Raw genomic sequence first — 23,611 nt, 5'->3', positions numbered from 1 at the left:
TGACAGATTCGAAATTCAAATGTAATATTTTTTTATAATTAAGTGTAACAGTATTTATGGCCAGACTAAGTATTGATACTATTATGTTATCATCTCAAATGTTTGTGCACTTGATAAATGACACGACATGAATGAAATGACTCGAAACGATTTAAATATGTTATTTTAAGTACCTAAATAATGATAATTGTTAGAATAAATGGAATATTCGAACGAATAAATGAATTATTATTTATTGGAAATAAATGGAATAAATAATTTACATTAGTATCCGTATAGATTATCTATATTAAAATTATAGAGGCAAGATTTGTCCGTAAGTATGTTTTTAATGTTTTCACACAAAGAGTATTGGAACGATTTCAAAAATTCTTCCCCCATTAGAAAGCTGCAATTTCTTTGAGTTCATTAGGCTATATATGGACCATGGGCGAAGCCGGGGCGAACACCCAGTTAGATATGTTCACAAAATTACTGTAAATACTGAATTATATGAAACTTGGTATGTACTATAATTGTACATAAAATAATTTATGATAAAAAGTTAGCGTTATTATATTTGCCACGCTCTTAGAGGGTAGGAGGAAAAGCGCTGCCATATTGTAAATACTAGTAGTCCGCACCATGTAAAAATACGACTGCTAAGTAATTAGGTATATAAATAAAATATTACTACAAGGATTTTAGTTGTTGACATGGTACATGATAACTGATTAGTTTAAAACACATGTTTAAAAAAGCGCCATAGTAATAAGAAAATTTCAGATGAACTCTGATCTTCACCCTTTGTTAGGTTTATATTGTAATCTTTAAATTGAGACATCAATATCTTGATTAATAATTAATATTATGATGTACCTATTGATAGTTAAAACATCTCATAGTATTGCAGATTTTATCATTATTCTGATAGGGGTTAAGGTTTATGTGTGTGATAACGATAGAACTATAATATCCGCTTGTTTATTAAATACTAGCAGTTGCCTGCGACTTCGTCCGCGTGTTTAGTTATCAGGGCATGTTCTAATTAATCCATAATTAATTGTGACATGGCCATCTGTGCGTAAGATTGAAAATGAGAAAAGATTCACAGCCTCTCCCCGTAGGTGATAGCGTGATAATATGTAGTGTATATGTTGACTCGACCTGTTAGCAATCATCATCATCAGCATGTTCACGTGTGTTCCTACTGCTGCGACACAAGCCTCCTATGAGGGTTCAGGCCACAATCCACCACGCTGGCCAAGTGCGGGTTGGCAGATATCACATGTCGAATCGAACTTTTGATTCTTAGACATGCCGCTTCCCTCACCATGTTTTCCTTCACCATTTTAAGCAGTGGTGATGTTATCCACATGTGCAGATAAATTAGAAAATCAATATATTTCCCGCACGCTTGTCCGGTCTCGAACCCCGACTTATCGATTTGGAACTCCGAGGTTCTCACCACTGAGACTATTAGCAATATTCATACAAAATTTTAAGTAAATCCATGCATTAAATACTTTATGAGTTTAGACTGGACATACACACAGACAAACAGACGAAAATTCTAAAATCTGTATTTTTGGCTTCCATATCTATAAGTAGATCACGCCTCAAGTATTCTTTAAAAAAAATATTCTATGTACAGTTTTGACTTTCCTACGATTTTATTATATGTATAGATACAAAATCAATTGATGCATGAGGTTTATAAATAGTAAAATGCACTTGAAAGAAGTAATGTTATCATGAATTATGTATTAAGTTTACAACTCTTCCCAAACCCTGGTCAGGTGCTACCAACCGGTAGTCGATACGGCGTAATCTCCTTGCTTATTTCTGTGTAGTTTTTAAAATTAATAAACTGAACCTGACGTATTATATATCGTCATAACCTTCACATGTTTCTGAAATTACCTCGGAAATCTTTCAATTGTATTAAAATATGATCTAACATACATTGCAGTAAACAATTTTGTATGCAATGAAAATAAATGAAACCACGTTACCTCATAATAATTCTTCTGGAAATAATAGTAATATATTTAAAAAATTCAAACAAAAATAATTAAACGCACACGTTCACGCAATGCTTTTTTCTACAATCACCAAACCCTTACCATAGCTTAACATTGCTGCTGTTGGGGTACGCTTGATGACACGCTAATGTCGCACGTGTTATCGCGCGGGTAACTTCGCTTAGAGACGCGAATGTACAGTGGTTATAAAAAACTAAACGAAAGAAAATTGATAATAATCTACGCGCGATCGCTTAGCGATCAGCTCCGCCCATCCGTTGCTCAATGCAAGTACTTTCGTTACCCTACTGTATAATTATTAAACAGCTGAAATTCACTGTGTCTACTTGACCATTGCGTTATAACCAATTATCTGATATAAATAATATGACAGAATGTAGAAGAGTATAAGTTGAGCTATATATATTATGTTATTTTTGAAGGAAAATGAATAAGTACAGTTACGCATCAGGCACGGTAGAATGTGTAAATGACGATTGGTCACGCATTCTATTCCTCGCAGTTTGCTTACCGTGCGAAACATTGTTTGAATGGAGTTAGGTCTGAAACGAATTATCATTATAATTGCTTACCATAATATGAATTCTGTATATTTAACAGCTCATACGTCTGCAAGCCTTTTTATCACAAGTGGCAAAACGTTACTGAAGTGGAATTCCGTATTTTATTAATCTTGATTGACACAAAATTATTGAATAACAAAATTGTCCAGATATGATTGAATTATTTAATTAATACTGTGAATTTTATATCCAAGGCCATACCGGAATCACGGGAAACTATGATATTAACAATTTTATAAATTTTCAACTGGATGGGAATTTAGGTACCTACTTATCCATATGTAGGACGTACTAGAAATTTTTTTGTCATTTAGTACCATTTTAGAAGTTGCAGGAATTTTTTAAATTACTACTTATAATCTTATCATATCTAAGGTAGACATATTTGATTTAATTGTTGTCTGTATTGCTTTCTATGCCTATCCCAGATATTAATTATCAATTTTATGAATACTTGTAACGTCTTTAACACATTATATAGATTGTTTTTAAATAGTTGGTATTTTGAATGAATGAATATCATGCTTATATTTATATGATGATCTTGGAAGATTTTTTTAAAGATTAACGATTTTATTTAAGTTGAGAAAAAATTCGTTACATATTAGCTGTAGTGACCGCTATTTATTGTGAAATATTGTGTAAATTTGACAAACGTATATATAGAAAAGACTAGTTTTGTATATATTTCAATTCTTCCTCTTCAATATTTAAAATGTGTGAGTAAAATGATTTTTAATATGATAATTGAAGAACATTCAAACATATTAAAAAATTGTCTGAAACCTAAACGATAAATAAATAAGCAACCAAGCATACTCTTTATTTATTTTCAATATTAAAATCTTTTTCCATTTAGTATTACATCATTATCTTAACGCAAATCGGTGGCATGTGCTAAGCATTATTCCACGATGTTCAATAATAATTATTGAAAGAAGTCATGAATATTATTATATGTAATAATGACTTATATTATAGATTAACTATTAGGTATATTTATATCAGTAAACTATTCTGACAGATTACGTGGGAGTAAAAAAGGAGTATTAATTGTACTTTACACATCAATCTTTATTCTCTTTCAGATCTTTGAAATGTTCCCTGACATCGAGTTACTTAATAATCTCACAATTATGTCGTCGATCCGATAACGGGAGTTTGAAAATTTCTTATGACATCACTTAAGTAAAGCTTAGAACACTAATTTAACATGTGACTTTATGTGATATTGAAACAATAATTTTTTTTGTAATATTTTATTTGATTGTGTTTATACCTATGCTGTTCAATGGATACCGACAATAACAAAATCACAAAGAATAAATCGAAGCGTAATAGGAACAAAAATGCGAAGAAAAAAGAAATGGAGAGAAAAGACGAGGTGGGCGTAGATGTGGTTGAATGTGACGTTAAGGAGATCGATAATGAAGTTAATATAAGTGGATCACCAAGCTCAACGGATAGCGAAGATCTAGTCAATGCCATCAACTACAACACCATAACGTCGTTAGCTGCTTTGAAAGATATAATCCAAGGGGAGAACAATGACACTCCGGAAACGGACAGCTTTTTTCAACATTATTTTATGAACCATTGTAATAATTTATCCAGCCGAAATTCTAGTTCTACATCACCTTTTCCTTATACTGAGCGGAGACGTCTCTCGCAATGCCGCGAGGAAGATGAAGACGATTATAAAAAAGATAATTCTGTTTCAAATTCACCATCTAAAGCTTTACAATTTTCAGATTCTAACAAAAATGACAATAAATTGAACAAATCCCCACATAGAACTGAAAGTCTGAATAAAGACAATAAGTTAACAGAAAATAAAGCTCAGTTAGAGGAGACAGACTCTTCAAAGAGGACGGTAATGGGAGCAAAACATAAGTTTTTAGTAACGACAACGGAAACTCCACCAGCAAAACTAGAGCGTGCTTTGCGAACACAAGTTAACAACGCCCACACAGTTCATTTTGGAACAAAGGGCGCAGAGGAGTTAAGACCCAGTGTAAGATCAATATTTGCTGGCGAAAATCTCCACCGCGACAAAAATTATTTCGATAGCAGCTTGATAGAAATAAGATCAACAGTAGACGGAGTAGCGACAAGCTCAGAAGATATTTGGGTCAAGAGGACTAGTGACAGACAAGTAAGATTTAAAGTTATTATAAGTTTAATATATTATATCTATTAACGTCCAGTCAAAATGTGTAGTCTCAGCATATTGTCCTGACTTCCTGCGTCAACAGACCCACTATTCATTGTCGTAAAAAGAAAAACAATAAAACTTAACACTTCGAAGTTCTCAATTACAAGCTAATTTTTTTCACGTGTGATTGCCAACGCCAATGCCAAGTACAGTTACTTTTATAATCTGAAGTGTTACCTATCTCTCCAGATCTCTTGAACCTTGAAGTGGGGATGAAAAAATAAATGGCGACCGACCCCAACTTGTGAAGAATTTCGGATAGGTGTACTATTTAGGTTTAAGTTTATGCATAAATTTTCTTCGGGGGTTGCATTTTTTTAAATTATTGTCGATGAAAGGTCAAACTGACTTTTCGTCAGTTGGTATTGCAATTTGACTTTAACGCGTTTCGTTTTAATTGTTATAATATAATATGATCATATTTCCTTTTAATGTATTATTGAAGACGCAATTACGTGTTGGTTGACATTTAATTTAGGGATGGCTTTTATTGTTAGCAATAGTTTTTAAAAATTGTCAGCATGTGGGGCATGGCTGCTCGATGAACATAAAATTGCTCATTGTGCTAGTATTTGTAGTTATGGGTGCAACCCAGCGAAGGTAACTAAACATTGATCTTTTAATACCTGACAACCCAAGAATTGTTACGGGAAACTTTAGCTTGAAGTTTTCAATTGGTATGGAATTTAGCTATTAATGAAATCGGTGAAATGTTTGAATAAATATGAAAATTAATAAATTGCAATCTGTTTGAAATATATTTTTTGAGATATTTATTATTATATGAAATAGCGCGCTATCTACTCATTAACTAGGTTGTTGGATCATAAAGTATTTATTACTAATTATCAAAAAAAAAAAAATTACATATTTTAGGTTGTATCGCCGAAGGAAGAGATAAATAAAACTGACGATGAAGGAAAGAACAGACAAGCGATAGATACACCAAAACCAGATAAAGTGGAAGCACAACGCGTGAGATCGGGAACTTGGGGCTCGCAATCACGCAAAGAAAAAGATATAATCAAAATAACCGATGTTCAAAAATTGAAGGATGTTCGACGGAGCAGCGATGACAGACGCCAAAAGAGAGGTAATGGAAAAATAAATCCTTTTAGTACAATTAAACATTTAGTCTTATTTGATACCTGCAAACGAGTAATCAAGATATATCAGATCATATCTTAAAGTTATAAATGTGAAAGTTTCTTTGTTTGGATGTTTGTCCGTCAATCACGATCGAAACCACTGAACGGATTTTGATGAAATTTGGAATACAGACAGGGTATGAGCTGACTTAGGTGATAGGATACTTCTTTCCCCGATTAAACGCTCCCTTGGGATAAAACAGAAATCTTGATATCCGGGCGAAGCCGGTACGAGCGCCTAGTTTTATATATTTCAGAAACGGTTTCAACGGTAAAAATTACTATGAAGGCGCTTCGAGGGCGATGTATCGATTTAGGTCGTAAGGTCGTCGGTAATTCATAAAATATTAAATAAATGCTGAGTGAGTCGATATATACCTCTATCATTTACATTATAATACTAGCTACCTACGGCTGAGGGCGATCGTAAAGCCTTAGAATACTTACTAATTGTTACATAATTTTATGTATTTACCGTATGTTGTGTACTATACCCACAATTATGCTTTTGTGTGCAAGCCGTATTGCAAATATTAAAATGTGTATCCAAGCGCTTCTTATTTACGTAGATTATAACAAATAGATACTAATTATACATGCGATAATTATCAGTTAATATGATCCCCAGAACCATTTCGCCACCAACTAATTCCGTACGTTTTCAAGACTGCGTTACAACGCAAGTATTAAATTTAGATTTATTATCGACGAAGTGTGTACTAACCATACGTGCTAGCGATGTTTGCAGTGTCTTCATATTATTAGTATTATGTGTGCTCTAGCTGGCAGGTAGCCACATTACTAATGTTAAGGGATACTCTTTCTCTAGCATGTACAAAGCATTCAAACAATATAGTTTTCAAACAACATTAGATATTTAAAGATACCGGAAGTATAATTTACGAATGCAAGACGGCATGTTTGGAATTCGTGTAAACTTTCGCATGTTTAACTATAATTTGTAGTTTTTAATAATAAATAATGCTAGCCCGCGTCATTTTTCACGAACGACCTTCGTTTGTAATAGTAATTTTATGATTAAATCTCTACAAAAGCTGATACCCAAATTATTTTCTATAAAGTTAAACATTTCAGTCGGGATACCGTCTACCGTTTTTTTTATTAATTTATTAACACGCTTTTATTAGCTTCACCGGTATGCTTGTATGTCATCGACTCCTTTATACTCGTTTTGATCCACTTTGAACAGACAGAATTAATTCAAAATTTGTACACTTTGAAACGATAACAGAATTATAATTCCATGAGTTCGTCGTACTATCCTGATTAAGATTACAACACATTACACGTCGTTATTTGTCGAAAGTTTTTCCGTAGATGCGGTAGAAATATGAGAATTTGCTTTTATATTTTACCTATTTGTTTAAATGAATGTGTAGTCTGTAAATGTCTTGTCCTGCGTTTAAGTATCTCAAATTGTGTTATCAGTTTTCGATCAGGTTGAACACAAGGAAAAATGTGAATGAATAAATAAACGAGACCGACGTTATGGTATCATTATGAGGCACTGCCTTCACCTCGTTTCAACCTTTGTACTTCTATGCAATAATTTATGAAAACTCATTTTCATTAGTGCTTAGTGAGATCACTGTGAGCAATATAAACGGAAGCCTTGATCGAAATGACTATTTTATTTCTGATCTTATAATACACTTGTTTCAGCGTCCCATTTGTAAACATGTTTTTATGCCACATTCACGCTTTGTTTACTATAATCGTGTCGCTCAGTTGGATCTGTTGAAAAGAAACGCATTGCATCGAGAGAAACAATTGTTGAACATTTTAGAGAACACTCCGCATGCAACCTTCATATTTGTATTCAGACATTTATTTCATATACGTGTGTTTAAAGCCATGGTAACGTTTTAATGCCAGCTATCGATGACGAAGTCGCTAGGAATTTGCATTTACGACGTGCACTATTGGCAAAATGTAAAGTTCTTCACTATTGCGATGGTGTAATTATAAAGTTGTTTTTGGAATTGTATTCCTATTCATTACTGCCGATAAAACGGCGATCGATTTATCGTTAGCACGCAGCGCTATAATATCCACGTAAATAATCTATGCTCATGGAATTCATTTCAACTTTGTGTTCTAATGAATCATATATCAATCAATAATGTTTTTATTGTCTCTATCGGTATAGGACCTGATATAGATCAGGCGGTGTCTTTAAATCGAATCACATTCTATTTGTTTGCCTTGTGATGATTAATTCCAATGAGATAAATATGCCATGGGGGTCGTCTTAGGATGTATGGGATTGCGGGCACTCATACTTGTGCAATGAATTGTAAATACATATTATTATAACAGGTTCTTATTTTGTAATCGTATGCTTTATTTAAGAGCGTTAGGATAGGTTCTACTTTCAACTGTTTGAGGGTTTGTTTATTTGGTTATTTAAAATATCTTTAACTGTTTTTAGAGCAACGATTGGACGCAGCTATCACAAGAAGCACGCAATCGGTGGGAGAACGCAGGCGACGAGGGTCCGCAGACGATGGTCATTCGCATCAGTTTTATCAACAGACGATACATGGTAAATGTGTTGTAATTTTGTTTGTCACATTGAAAGGATTGCTCCTGAATAACCGAGTTACTAAGACATGTTGTATGTTTACTTATTTTTTTTAAATATATTTTCAGGAACCTCCGGGGTGAGTCGCAGACCGGCTTTGTTTGATATTTTCAAATCACGTCCGCGCGGCGCCGATTCTAAGAAACCACCGAGTTTCATGCAACAAGTGAAAAATGCTATGCAGGTATATATTGTGCCACGCACATGGTAATAAGGTAGAAATATCTGTAATATAAATATCTGTATTGTTTTGTAATGTAATGAATATGTACTTTCAGAACATGACCAAGTCGAATGCTAAAGAACCGAGTAAAACGGATACAAAACAGGATTTGACGAAACACGATGGTGCTGTGACCTCGACTAACGCATCTTCGAGCAAAGTTAAGGATGGCTCTGCGCACCCGCACCCTGGCAGTGACACTAAGGTAATTGTTTATACAGAAAAGGCAATGGGAATAATCGTTATTACGACATTAAATATCAACATTTCAAACCACATTCTTTACGAGATGTCTGGATGAGTTCATTTCAACAAAATTGTACAGAAAGAGTTATTAGAGTATTGTCCTATTTGAGAACGCGGTCTTAAATAATAGAGTAAATTCGATCATGGGCTGTGATTGGAACTCGAACCAATGGCCACTTAGTGTGATATTATTCTCATTTGGATGAATTTTATCTGCCTTTCTATATAAGATAGAAAATAATATACTAGAAAAGTCTGTTTTGCGATGGTTCTACGTTCTACGTTCTGGTAAGAACGCTCTGAAATATTAACGAGGATTCACTGGGTAAATATTTTATTAATAGGGCTATCAAGCTGTAAGCGGAATGATGACTAGGTGTTTCGCTGTATTTCGAAATAAATCATGTGGCGATGTCATGTCATGTCATGAAATCATGACTGGATGTTATAATGGATTTTTTTGTATCCATTGTTTATTTCGTTATGGTAAATAATAAATTCGTATTAGAGATTTGTGTCAATGAATATACGTATGATATTATACAACGTGCTTTTGGATTCTATTAACGCCAAATTCTTGAGAAGCACACGTAAAATTAGTAAGACAATTCTACCAAATAAGGAACAATAAAAACAATCAAAGTTGAAGAATTAGCTAGGATATCGCATTAACGATTTTTAATACAAGACCACGGAGAACATGAAGGAAATTTTTTGGTCACGACACTGAAAATATATATCGTCTTTAATATTTGAGGGAATATTTCCTTCTATATAAGAAAGAATCTTAACATAACGTCCATCAGACAGGCAATAAAGCAAAGGCAATCTATTATGTTGTTATTATTTCGTGCAAACTCATAATGAAATATGTATTTTTGCACAGTACTACCACACAATTACCGTTCCGAGCAATCGAAGACCTAGCGCTATCAATAAGGTGATGGATCTATTCAGAGGGCGAGCCTCCATACCGGGACAGCCAGCTGAAGCAACAGAGAAAAAGCGGACGGTGAGTCAACTAGAATAATCGTAATCTAGCACGCGCATAGTCAGATTTTAGTAACGTAGTTTAGGGGGATTATGGAAGTAAAACGGCCAAAAGTACAAAATCATCATCATCATCAGTCCATATATGTTGCCACTGCTGGGACAGAGGCCTCCTATGAGAGTTCATGCCATAGTTCACCACTCTAGCCAAGTGTGGGTTGGCATAGTAAATAATAATATAAAACTAGTCTCCCTCTAGCAAATGAGTTGGGAAGCAATTCTCATTTGGAAGCGTTCATTCTTTAGGCTGCAAATTACTACGATTAATATTATCTAGATGGCGCTTATATCAAAAGTCATATATATAACCTAGCATAAATATAAGATTATTTTTAGATGGTATAGATGGAATTATGAGTAAAATCGTCCTGATTTGTCGATAACATATCGGTCGGCCGGCCGGAGCAATTACATTTGTAGGTAATATGTAAGAATTAATAATTTAAAATTTATTTAGCTTCAATAAATATTCGTCAGTTAATATTATTTTTGATGTATGACGCAATAACGTCTTATTTTTTGCGTTAATAGAAACCCAAATAACACGCCTCAAAACAAACCGTACTATAGAATTTCGTACCGAAAACGTACCGACTATTGCATTGATGGAAGCAACGCGCTATCGAGTCGGTACTAGAGTTACCGCTACCGTTACCCCTCCGTTATCGCACCGAAACAGAAAAGAGTATTAGTGATAGTATTTTCTTGTGTTTGATTTTACGCGAGTATTATACATTTAGAAGAGAGACTGGAGTCTCCCCGTGACCACGCTCGCTGTAGTGTTCGAAACGTCGGGTTAATAATATAATGAATAAATCGCGTTTAAAATCCGTTAAAAAGTTTTTAATTTCTAAAAGCCTTAGTGATCTTTTGTTTATTAGTGACTAGTTATAACAAGTTAAAATATTGTCATATTTTTTATGCAATTAAAAAATCGTGTAGTATATACTATAACAACGTTAATGTTATTTCAATAAATGTGTCCCAACGTGCCAACGTGTCTACGTATATTATACATTATTAGAACGTTAATGTAATTTGAATCAATATGTCCGTTACGTTAATCAAAGTTGAATAACAAAACATTTTATTTTCTCCGCATTTCCATATGTAATATATATTTGTACCTAAAGGTGTTTCTCGTGTTGCTTACCATAACCGTTTGGAAACGGGTTGAGGAAATTGGTCTTAGAATAGGCCCATAACTTTTTTTATGCACCTAAGAGGTTGTAGTAGTAGGGGAGCCCAAGAGGGGATTTTTGGGGATAAAGGAGGGTACTTTAGCTATTGCTAAGTACCTCCTCAAGAAAGTAATTACAGTACTAAGTAAAAGCAGCAAGATTTTAAACAAACCTAATTCTAAAATTCCTAAAAATACGCTCAAATCGTCAGATTAAGGAAATTGTGACTACTTGTCTTGTAAATAACCCTAATATCTTAATCTGACGTGCTCGAGTCATTTTTTTACTTCCGAATAATCCATATTTAGAATAGTGGCCTCCTAAGGCTATAATCATAAGCATATATGGCTGAACAACGTTTGCCGAGTCAACTTGTTTCTTTAAAAGTTTTTAAATCGTCGTTTCAGTAGTTCAAGCTTTGTTCATTTTCAACAAGATGTCTTAATATTTAAGAATATTGATCATTTGTGTTCGGTGAATTAATAATCAATGAATATCGAAGTTGGTTTTTTACATTAATATCCGAAATTATCTGCACGTAGGTACCAATTAGTTTACTATAATATCGTGTTTATCACAAATCCATTTTCGACGATGCCACTGGAAATTTCCGCATTAATTAATTAAGAATAATGTAATCATTAGAAAATGTTAATAAAAGGATGCGAATTAAAATAACATTTGAGATCTTCGATTTATATTAAGCTTAGCATAGTTAAGTCTTATAAATCAGATAGGCTTACGTAGGCTTTCAGTTCTTAATTTATTAAAGACTTAACTGGTAAAATCTATGTTCAAACCACGTCTTTGAATAACGTAAACGGATTATTTATAAAAATAGCTATGTGAGTATGAAATGTAAATGAAATCTCAAATAATAATTAAAGGAAATGTGTTATAAAGTATTTTCCGTTAATTATTATTTGAGATTGAGATTGCGGCTAGGTCGTATAGTTTCAACGTTTATATTTATTTATTTAAACATGTCTATACGTATCTTATTAAGAAGCAGATTTACCTAGATCTCTTAACTGAGTTTACAAGAGTAATTGCTATTGCGCTTATCCCAACTGCCAAGCTATGATAAGTTCCAGAAAGTTCCATACTTTAATTAAGTCTATTTTAGAAGTTGAAAATGGTTGGTATAATAGAGAGAATGAATTCAAGTAATATTGTACACATCATTTTCAACTTGCCGTCCAAACTATTAATAGAGAAGACAGATTAGAATTAAACACCAGCGTTAAAATAAAAGGTGGCATTACGTAAGAAAGTAGGGTAGTGACTTAAAGTCAGACGACAAACAATGAGGGAGGAGCCTGCCTCCTGCTCCGTATGCGTGAGTGAGTAACGCGTTACGTAACGAAACTGTGTACTCTCCCATAAGAAGTTGCCACATCAAAGAAAAGATTTATTTTTAAACTTATTGTCTTCCTTGCTTGTGAAACAATGTGTTCTTGGATCACAAGAAATAGTGCGTCGATTTAAATCAGGCAGAAGTTTTGGAGGTGGATGAGGAAGATGTTGGATGCTCGTTGCCCATATACCTACGGCGTATTTTTCTTTATCTTCACAACCTCGTTTCATAAAAATAAATGACTGATAATACCTAGGGCAAACAATAGACAAAGGACTAAAATGTTTTGCATAAAGTGTACAGATCGAGTACTGAAATATTCACAGATCTGTCGTCCAAAATACACTTGAAGCGTTATATAATTGAGGAAAATTTGTGTGGTCTACGTATTATATTTTGTTGTATTTATGAAGTATAGTTGAGATTAAACGCGTGGTACTTTACTAATGTGTGTCGTTAAAAAGAAACATGTTCATCTGTGTCGTATGCTACTACTAGTTTATTGCCTAGTACCTTCTCGGTATAGTACAAACAAAGTAATATTATGCTTATATTATTGACGACTCTGGGGCCGCTGCTGGTCGTTTACTTAAAAACTACATGCACACATATTACACGCATACACGCATACATATTTGTATTACATATTTGGCGATGCTTTCACTCAATGAAAGAAAAATGCTTGTAAATTTCCAGATAAATTTCCTTAAAATGTTTTTTGTTTATTATATTCCCTTTTCTAAAAGTCCTGCACTTTGAAATATTCCTCTAGGAAATCCCAGGTTACTGTACATTATCTAATACCTAGGTCTGCTTTACAGGTGTAGATAATTGTAATCGTTGTTTGTGTTACATTTACATAGGAATACGGAATGTTATAGGGAAACAGTTGAATATTTACTTAGTGCCTTAATTATCTACACAATTGTCACCGCAATTATGTCAAGTTCGTATCCGATTGACATATAAACGTTCACAGACTGTAAATCGAAACTAAACGTAATAAAATTTTATTTTTATTTTGTTGCCGCAAGTCGTTCTTCATGAAACGTCGGGTAATTTTTAGTGCACGATAGCGATGACATCACAATGATATTGTCAAAACTGGATACATATTGTGACACTCGATGTAGCTGATACATGGGGCATTGTGTTGAACGGTCTGATAAGGCTTCTTGACTTCCCGATGCCGTTGCGGAACCACTGCTAAGGAAATCGGCCATGTACGCTTCAGCGTTGCATAACAAAAGAACGTCTCGTGACAACTGTGTTATCACCGCTCAGTGTTTTAAGAGATGCCTCCGCGATCTAACATCGCTGTATTCACGAAAATGCGTGAGTTGTATCGCTAGTAGCGGCTGGTGACATCTCGAAGAGTATGTGTTAAGTGTGCGTGTGGGATATGGCCAACTACTTTCGTTGGAAGAAGGGTAAAAGGGATGATGATGTGTTCGTGTCAGAGAAACCGCGCAGTCGATCCCTCGATCCGCGTTCACTGGAATTGAGTGGTATCCGGCTTGTTGCACAGAACTATCACCAAAACCAACGTAATCAACAGGTAACAATTGAATTGTGTCTACTCTGCGCGTTGTTTCTTCAACAGCAATATTATAATTTGAGTAAAATGTTGCTAGCTATGTATAATGTATATCACCATATGTTTTGCGAATTCGTTTCATGTTCTCTGACATTTGTCATTAACAGAGTTTATCCTGTTTGTTTATGATTTTAAATGCGATGACGGCATCGCGATTCGCCGTGTTTATTTACCTATTATTCAGACTATATATGCTTTACGTGAATATTATCGTAGTTGTAAAAAAATATCATTAAAAGATTATTTAAAACATATATTGTCGTATCTGAAGGAGTCTTAGTACTTATGTGTATGTTAGATACTTTATATAATGAGCAGAAAACAGGACAGTCGAAGGGCCAAAACAATGAGTACATTAATTGTACAAGTCCATGCCTTTTCTTATGCGAGTGTCGTAATTGAAAATACAATCAGAGTTTGTTGTGATAAGTACTGATACGAAACTTTATGATAAAATTTATGGTTGCTTGCGTGTGTTTATTATTACTGTTATCGATATCTGATTGGTGTGAATTCTATAGTTAGCAGTTGTGTTGTAAGTAATGAAATACTCAACCTCCTTCATGCGTATATGTGAAGGACATTATCACATCGCATTATTTTCGGTATGAATTCACCTCTGTTATTCGACGACATTCGCTAAGCGTTTAACATGGCAATTAATCAAGCGTCTGAAATATTTTAGTTATTTTCCGTATCCTTGGCCGACGTAATTTAAATTTCTATGGTTTCCTTTTTAATTATCTGTACTCGTGAGACATGGTATGGAAACAATGTGTTCCAGTGTTTCTTAAACGCAGGCGAATCTGCGGGTATCTGTGAATTATAGATAACGTTAGATAAATAAATCAATTTTACGTTTTAAAAGTTTTTAATGAATATATATAAAAATAATATCTCCACTAATATTAATATCAACATAAATTATAAATGTCTGTTTGTTTCTTCTCCACGCTTAAACTGCTGAAACAATTGAAATTTGGTACATAACGTAATTTGGAAAAAGGATAATTTTTATCCCGAAAATCCCACAGAAACGGGAACTGTGTCGGGAAAAACTCGGTACTGTCTTAGTTTTCCTTTCACTGCGCGGGCAAAGCCTCGCTGTCTGTCTTTCTCTTCTTTACACCTAAATCACTGAATCGATTTGGATAAAATGTTGTACAATGATAGTTTGAGACATGTGAGAAAACTAAGGATAGATAGAAGATTAATCCTGTAAATCCCATGGGGACGGCAACAGACGGCAGTTTTCATTTGATTACGCGAGCGATATAAAGAAAAAATTATACATTCGTACCCGTCGAACCCTGAAACTATACTGGATTCGAAGATAAGATTTTTCGTGTAGTATTTTTTAGAATTTATAAACGGATGCTTTACTTAGGGACACTGTTGTTATCACGACGTCCCATTTATCGTGATGGATTAATGTTTACGTCATCGTAATGGAAGATAATTTACTAAGAAAATAATATAATCGCTCTGTCTGATATTCCGTTCTTTGCTTTATGTGCGGGTGTTGAAAGTTTTACTTTTACAAATAATTATATATTGCCTGGTGTTATTTACTTTCTCGAAAATATAGCTAAAAGCCTTTTATATCTTAAACTATACCTAAATTATAGTAACATTATGATGTTTATCAGATGTTACAAATACGATACTCCACCCCCTCCTCTCCCGTCCATCTTTTTACCATCTATTTTCTTACCCATTTTAAATTAGAAGCGTGCAAACGTACGGTGTCTCGTCACATAAATTTCTGGGCCAGGAAATCGGAAAAGGTTGTAACCTTCTTATTGCATTAACTTCGTTATCAAAGACTTCATTTTATGACAGATAATCTGTAATACTGTATCTGGTGTTATCTCTTTTGATCGAAATAGTTCACTATTTTGTGAATGTGATGTTGTTATCGTTTTAGAAATTATAACCTGATTTCTTTTTAATATTAATTAAGACTTTTTTGTAACCGATCCCTCATAGTAAATTTATAATATGTAATTTTTTTTAGTTCCGGATCACTGCAAATGTTATATTTTTATACTAAATACAATATGTTTTCAACTCAATACCGGCGATTATATTTATTATGCGACACAACTAACAATAGGATCGATTCAGTGCCATATTATGAGGCCATAGTTTATGAATGTGATATTTTGTATGTGGTAGAATTGGGCCATCTCGCACCGGGGAAGTACCACACCCCCACAGAAGACCGGCGTGAAATAACATTCTGCTGTGTTTCGTTCGATGGGGGAGGCCCATATCCTTTTCCTTACCCTTCTCAGTCCATTCCTTTATTCCTCTTGACAATCCTTTCTTAATCCCTTCCCAATTTAAAGTCGGCAATCCATTTGTAGAGGCGTAAGGTCTGCAATGGACTTTCCAAATGTTCACGTTTTTTCGCACGTAAGGTTTCTTTTCTTAGTTGGATCGAGTTGTACTTACAACACGATGCCCGTTAATACAGTTATATTATTCGCGTCTCATGGTTCGACATGATAAAGCACACACTTAACAAGCGTACTCTCAGCCCTACGTTAATGATTCATTCTCTTCTCGTACATTTCAGGCGATCCTTAGTTCGTTTTGAAGTGCAACAATGCACTGTTGGCCATTTAAACATAATAGTCGTCCTAGTACATTATAAGTACACTTTGTTAATAGGTTAGATACACTCATTGTTAGACCTTCGACAGTTATTAGCATACTGTCACGTTTCATTTCATTAAATGGTCAGCTGGCGGGAGATATGATTTGCTAGTGCGTATGTATGTGGCTTATTCAATTATTTGTTACAATACTATAAACTAGCAGCTTAATTAATGATATATACATATTGAAAAGAGATTTTGTTTAATCTGATGAACCAATGAAAATGTTATTTATTCTAGGCACATAACACTATAATTGTAGTGTTATTGTATGAAGCAGTCCACCCGGCATCCCACGTGGTACATGATATTATTTACTCTATTGCACTCGGGGATCACGTAAATATATCCTGAGTTCCTGAGATAGGAATATTAGCGCATTCAAACAAACAAAGAAACAAACAAACTCTTCAGGTTTATAATATTTTTATTGATATCTATTGAATATAAAAAAATAAAAAGCTGTACTTTAAAAAGCTGTACTTCAAATAAATGCTTATTTCATATTATTGTTTGTTCAGGAATAATGATTCAGCTCCACATTGTCTATTAATCCCTCGGGACGTGCCTGTAATGTTTTATCAACAAGCACTTTATTTTTTTTATTTCGTAACCGGCTGAGATTAAAGAGTTGATTAATTAAAAAAAACTGTATATTTCATTGATGATAATAATATTTCTGAAAGAGCTTCTATCAATATTGAATTTGGAACGAGATCAATTAATAATACTTTACTCATCATGCGGTATTGATCGAGAGGATTTGCAAATTAAATAGCCACCGAAAGCTTCAATAAACATAAAATAAACCCAAGTAAGATAAATACTGAGAATATATTCCATCGCACATGGTTTAACGGATGCAGATGTTTTGATAGTCGTATAAGACCAAACCGCAAGAAGAAATATGTCTCTTGAAATCGGTTTTTATGAAAATGTACACTGCAAAACTATCAATGTTATTTTATGTTTGTAATTGTCCCACTCTTTTATTAATCGAATTATTTAAATGTCAAGAATTCACAGGCGTGAAGTCAGAAATAACACCAATATAAAATCTTTGAATTAAGTTTGTGTCTCAATGTCGGTATATTTGATAAGGTTAACTCGGAAGTAGTATCTAGTAAGTGATTAATACTCTCAAACAATCACCGGTAACTGTTAGTCTTTAAATTTGGTTATTACAAAAAGATATATTGCAAATGCATTATATTATATCGCACGAGCACTCTTTACTACGGCCGAGCTATAATAGATACGAAAGTTACATTAATAAATACTTCAATGTTACACGAAGAGATCAATGTTAAAAGTAAACTCAATAAAGCCTTACATTGTTTGCTTTTAATGTAAACTCGAAAGGCTCTGTACCATTATTGTTCTGTTGTTAAAATTTATGAGAAAGCACGAAGAGTACACGAATAGCGAGTGCTGCAAACATTTGTAAAGCTTTAGCACTATTGTAAATTACAGTGTCATTACTTAATATAAGAGATTTGTTAATATTAGGTACTAGTGTGTTTTATGGAAGCGTGAAAAATCACGAGGATGTTTTGAGTACAATTTAAAAACCAGCAATTAAACTTCTGTACGCAATATGTTTCTAGAGTAAGGGAATTTAGTTTTGATATTTGCTAGGTGTCGTGTAAACTGATGGCTTTCTTTAGTAAAGGTAACAAATTGTGTACATACAGTATACACGTGGTAAACGTTACATAGTACTTTAATGATACAAGCGTCCCTATCGTATCGGAAGAGTAATTCTCGTACAATTTTTTACGGTCCAGTTACAATAGGTACAAACTACCCTTTAGCAACATTGTATTTATATTTCTTGTAATATTCCTTTAACCTCATACTTACTGTGATTATAGTTAAACGATCATATAGAATGCTATACTTTATAAATCATATTCAGTGCACTTTTAACATAGCATTATGTGCAATTACACTTGTGCAAAGGCTGGCAGCTGTGATTAAATAAAATGTATATTATGGTGCTTAGCACTGCATCTAGTATTTGCTTTGTCTATTGTTCAACTTTGTATGATTACTATGAGAACCAGGTGGTCTGTCAACAGTTAATACATCATGCGGATCCGTAAACTGAATGATAATAACACAGCACTCATCAAACATTGAAAGGACAAATGCATGTAGATACTAGGTAAATTTGTAAGAGAATATCCTATACTTATGCATTTTAATCGTTCTCACTTATGTTTGGTCTGGGCTATAGCATAGCAGTTTTTATACGTACCTGTTGTTACGTAATGTTTCATCAATCAATAAATATGATTTTATCCAAATTAGACAATGTAGATAGAAAGCTTCGCGAACCCTTTAAAATCACAACCTTTGCTAGTTATTTTCAATAGCGTTTTTTGTTCCGAGAATATTTGAGGTTAACAATACATTTGTTTCTTTTTTCAAACATATTTTATCGCTTACGTTTCACATAGCGGAATATGTATGTGACATTATCATAACAATTGAATTAAAAATAACGAAACGTGTATAAAGAAACACCCGAAAGATAATTTTTGATCTCAATTGTCGTAAAGCAAATGTTGAAATGTGAAAATTGCTCTAAAGTAGTCACAGGCGTAATTGATATTTTCGAATATGAATAATTTTCGTCATACATACATTAGTAGTTTCTTTCCTACAATCTATAAGAATATTTATATAAAATAAAGATTGAAAATGATTTCAATCGAAGTAAAATGTATTGAGATAAACTGAATAGAAAAGTGTTCCCAGAAAATTTTATTCAGAAAATGATCAAATAGACTATTATCTCTTTCATGTATTTTTGGTGTATTAATATTTATTAATTTACATTTATGTAAAATTTGTAAATTTAATAATTATTTAGTTGTTATTTATTCTTACTCATTGCTGCTTTTGTTTTCAAATGATTTAGAATTATAATTAATAATCCACGACTCAATTTGAATGTCAGTTCCGTTTGTTTAACGAATATAACGAAAATCGGTTATAGACGGCGGCCACAACTGCCGGATTAAAAAGTTTTTCACATTTCTCTTAATATGAGTCTCAAATAGAAAGACACTAGTAAAACAGAGGGTGGAGCGTTTTTTTTTTTTTTAATTTTTTATTCACTATAAGTGTATACTTGCTCTTTATATTATTTGTTAGAAATGTTAGGGCAATTTCATATTTGATACAAGTCGCTATTCCCGGCTTCGCCTGGGTCGACTCGAATAAAAATAGACTATGTTGCTCCGTAAAGATATAGTTGTCTAATATTAAAAGGATTTTTAAAATATGTAGTTTAGTTTATGAGTTCACCTGTAGCGTTCTAAAGTGTGTGAATAGAGTTCGAGATAAAAAAATGACCTTGAGGGGATCAAGAACCGTACTTTGGCCAACTGAAGTAAAAAGTTAATGGCGCTGCTTTTGTTTAAATTGTTACCTTCATTTTTCCTTATTTTAATGTCAAAAAATCAAATTGCCCTTTTCATTAGAGTTATAACACGAATTTAGCTAAGTGACCTATTCTTTCGCTCAATTAACGATTTGCAACTGTAACAAATGTCTAAAATTACGCATAAGTGCTATATTAAGTATAGTAAGATAAAGTGTTATGAAGAACTGGGCATTTAACGATGTATGAACAATAAAGTATGCAATGAAATATTTTAGAGCAATACATGACATGACGTTAATAAATTAGGTAAAAGATTTGCGGGCAACATTGAAACAGTTCTATAATTTTTGGTTCGTTTGGTTTCACTTTCTGGTTTTATAAATTTTCTGTTTTATTTATTTTTCTTTATTTTTTTTTCAGAGGGCGGTAGCTCAGCCACATCACCATGCAGGTGAGTTGTTTTTTTATAATGTCTCATTCAGAAACCCCCTTGTTGCAATTTTGAGATACATTAATAATAAACGACTAAAGTACGTCAGTGCAGCCTTAGTTTCATTATTGATTTCATAACTTTCAACCTAATGAATAAACTTACCTAAGAGCAGTGCTCATATCGTATACTGTGTTTGTTCAATTAACCAGATAATATGAGGTAGTTGCAGTTGATATAAGCTTGTTTGCGAAGCTGAAAATCTGTTCTATATTTGAATTAATTTAGTTAAAACTGATTTGTTACACTTTTCTCCAATAATGATTCATGTATTCCAATTTCCAATACACTCGTTTTCTAAAAATGATACGTACGTATCCAACGTTCATTTGACGTTAGCAATCTATTAATTATTTTAATTAAATAAGTTAATCAAGAGAAATATAAATAAATTATAATAAATATGCTATGAACCGAATGGATCCGATTAGACAAACTATATTGTTCTGTTTTGATAAGATGGATTCTTATTTTGGTTTTCAGTATATATCTATATTAGTGAAAATGAAACCATGCAAATGTCTATTTTGTATATAGGCTGAAAAAAGAACAAAATTGTTTGAACAAGATTTTCGAAAAGGAAAATGTTTATTAATGTCGTACGAATGCTATTTGACACATTACCGAACCTTATACTATACCCGTATTATCTTCGCATATGTTCACGAAATGCGTGGGTGCGTGGAAATATAACGTTGATTACTCTTACGTTGGATAAGTGATATTTCGTAAAGCAATCAACATATTATCCTTGGCTCTTATGTAACTCAATTACTATGCGAAAAGCCCTTTAAATAAAATGGGCCTATAAGGGGTTCATCTTTCTACGCAAAGATAAAAGATAAAAGTACTCAAATTGACCAATTTCTTTTGTACAAAGGCTTTTTCTTTATAATTCTTATTATTGTGTATTGTAATTTGTGATATGTATCAGATGTGATAATAATTAAGGAGAGGGAGGAAAATTGTGTCTTTATATTTATTCACTGGACCGGGGGGTCGGGGACACAATGGTGTTTAAAATAACCCTACCTAGTCAAGTTAGCTAATAGCTAACCTTTTATTAAAAATAGGGTGACAATATACAAGCTGGCAAAGTATCCCGTGTCTATTAATTAATTTATAGTATAAAATGTCATTCCATATTTTTATCTATCAAAGTCCATAGGCCTGCGAAGTGGTTTCTGGTTTTGTGGCAATCGGGAATTTTTAAGAATGGAGTTTCGTAGAAAATAATAAACCGGGAAGTTTCAGAGAGTCAATTCTTTATACATTTTTTTTAAATACAGCAGCATGGAAAAATATTTTCTACGAGACACGCCATTCTCTTTTGAGAATGAAGCATTTTAAGATACGAGTAGATATAATATAAAAGATATGCATAATTCCTAGGCAAAATAATTCATCTCTTTAGAATAAAATAGAACATAACATTAATTCTCACTAGTCCATCGTCAGACGATCACACAACACCATTTTATAACCATTGATATGATTTGAAGTAAAAAAAAAAAAAAAAAAACAAAAATAACCTACGTAAACAAGTCATTGTGTCAGAGAAATTAATATGTCGTATGCATACTAATAGAAGAAAATACACAATATGTTAGTTGCTATGCTTACTTTGTATGTAAGTTTGTTTGGAATCCGTAATAGATAACGTAAATTATCATTTATATTTAATAGATACGTGGCGAATTGATAAGGAGTCTTCAAGATCCACCATAGTAACAGGCACATAGTACTTATTTATTATTATTATTATTACTTAACACATAGTAATTATCGTAACGTTAAATTGAAAACGCAGTTTAATAACCCAAACCTGGCTGGCCTCTGTGTTTTCCTTTATTTCTCTATTTTTATGTTTACACAAACACAATTATCGTATAGTTTATAAATAACATTATTCCTTTACATATATTAAATTTATGTTCAGCTATGAAACGTCGCAGTATTGCGTATAAAACAAAATCATTTAATTTTATTCAACGTGTATTAAGTATAATGTAATCATGTGTCATGACACCCTTTCTTAGAATATGATTATATACAAATGTGTCATTTATTCGTGTTCCCGTCCTTGCCCTAAAATGTTTAAAACAGGGGCAAGGTGCAATGATTTTCCTAATAATGCAATTATTTAAAGATCGTTTAAGCTGTTTCATACACGTCAGACGCTATCTAGACCGAGAAATCCGTGCAAGAAATATTGGGATTAAGGAGATTAAATTGATACCCATTATAGATTTTCCGGATGACTAGTAAATGATGTTAACCCTACCTTTGTCGCGTGCTCACCACGCGGCCGATGTAGATTCGCATTATATTTTATACCTACTGCCTTCTCGTTTGCTCTCTTGCTTATTTATTTTACTTAGTGTTCCCACGGTTGCCGCGAGTAAATGACGTGTCGCGCACGAGTCAAATATAGAATTGCAGTGATAAACACGATTCGGTTTCGTGTCGAATAAAAATTGAAGTGTTAAAGATTATACAGTGAAACAGATTTTCATTGCGCTGTTCGGTCGAATCTCGACATTAGCGGTGTGTTTACTTTTGGCTATATAACACGTTAATAATCGTGTTGTTTTGACCACATGCATCTTGGCGCAATGCCGTTGTTGACAAAAAGTATTTATTTATCAAACACATGCATTTATTGTCGGCCGACTATTGTTTCAATATTTATTAGCTATTTATTTAGTGCCAAATTATATTCGTAAATTATGGACATGCGTCGTTGTTCTATGAGACACGAATTTATGCAAACACGAATTTTATTTGTAAACGTTTCCGTTTGATCATTGACATTTTAATGTTAGTATCGAAATAATTTAATTACAAACGACAGT

General features: G+C 33.2%; 1 protein-coding gene across 5 annotated transcripts in view; it reads left to right on the top strand.

Annotated features, from left to right (window-relative positions):
* The window catches only part of LOC119835912, a 64,515-nt gene that overhangs the window by 4,642 nt on the left and 36,262 nt on the right, over positions 1 to 23,611 (top strand). For 3 of the 5 annotated variants that reach the window (XM_038361025.1, XM_038361026.1, XM_038361027.1), the window contains exons 2-8: positions 3,676 to 4,742; positions 5,679 to 5,895; positions 8,403 to 8,516; positions 8,624 to 8,739; positions 8,834 to 8,983; positions 9,911 to 10,036; positions 20,687 to 20,717. In XM_038361025.1, the coding sequence (XP_038216953.1) occupies positions 3,879 to 4,742; positions 5,679 to 5,895; positions 8,403 to 8,516; positions 8,624 to 8,739; positions 8,834 to 8,983; positions 9,911 to 10,036; positions 20,687 to 20,717 (1,618 nt within the window). In that variant the 5' untranslated portion in view covers positions 3,676 to 3,878. Of the gene's footprint in view, positions 1 to 3,675; positions 4,743 to 5,678; positions 5,896 to 8,402; positions 8,517 to 8,623; positions 8,740 to 8,833; positions 8,984 to 9,910; positions 10,037 to 20,686; positions 20,718 to 23,142; positions 23,304 to 23,611 lie in introns of those variants that run through there. The other 2 variants (XM_038361029.1, XM_038361028.1) reach the window with 1 other exon arrangement.

This window comes from Zerene cesonia, chromosome Z, assembly GCF_012273895.1.
Source record: "Zerene cesonia ecotype Mississippi chromosome Z, Zerene_cesonia_1.1, whole genome shotgun sequence".
Lineage (NCBI taxonomy): Eukaryota > Metazoa > Arthropoda > Insecta > Lepidoptera > Pieridae > Zerene > Zerene cesonia.
Note: the sequence above shows the minus strand (reverse complement) of the source record. Positions and strands in the feature narration are given on the sequence as shown.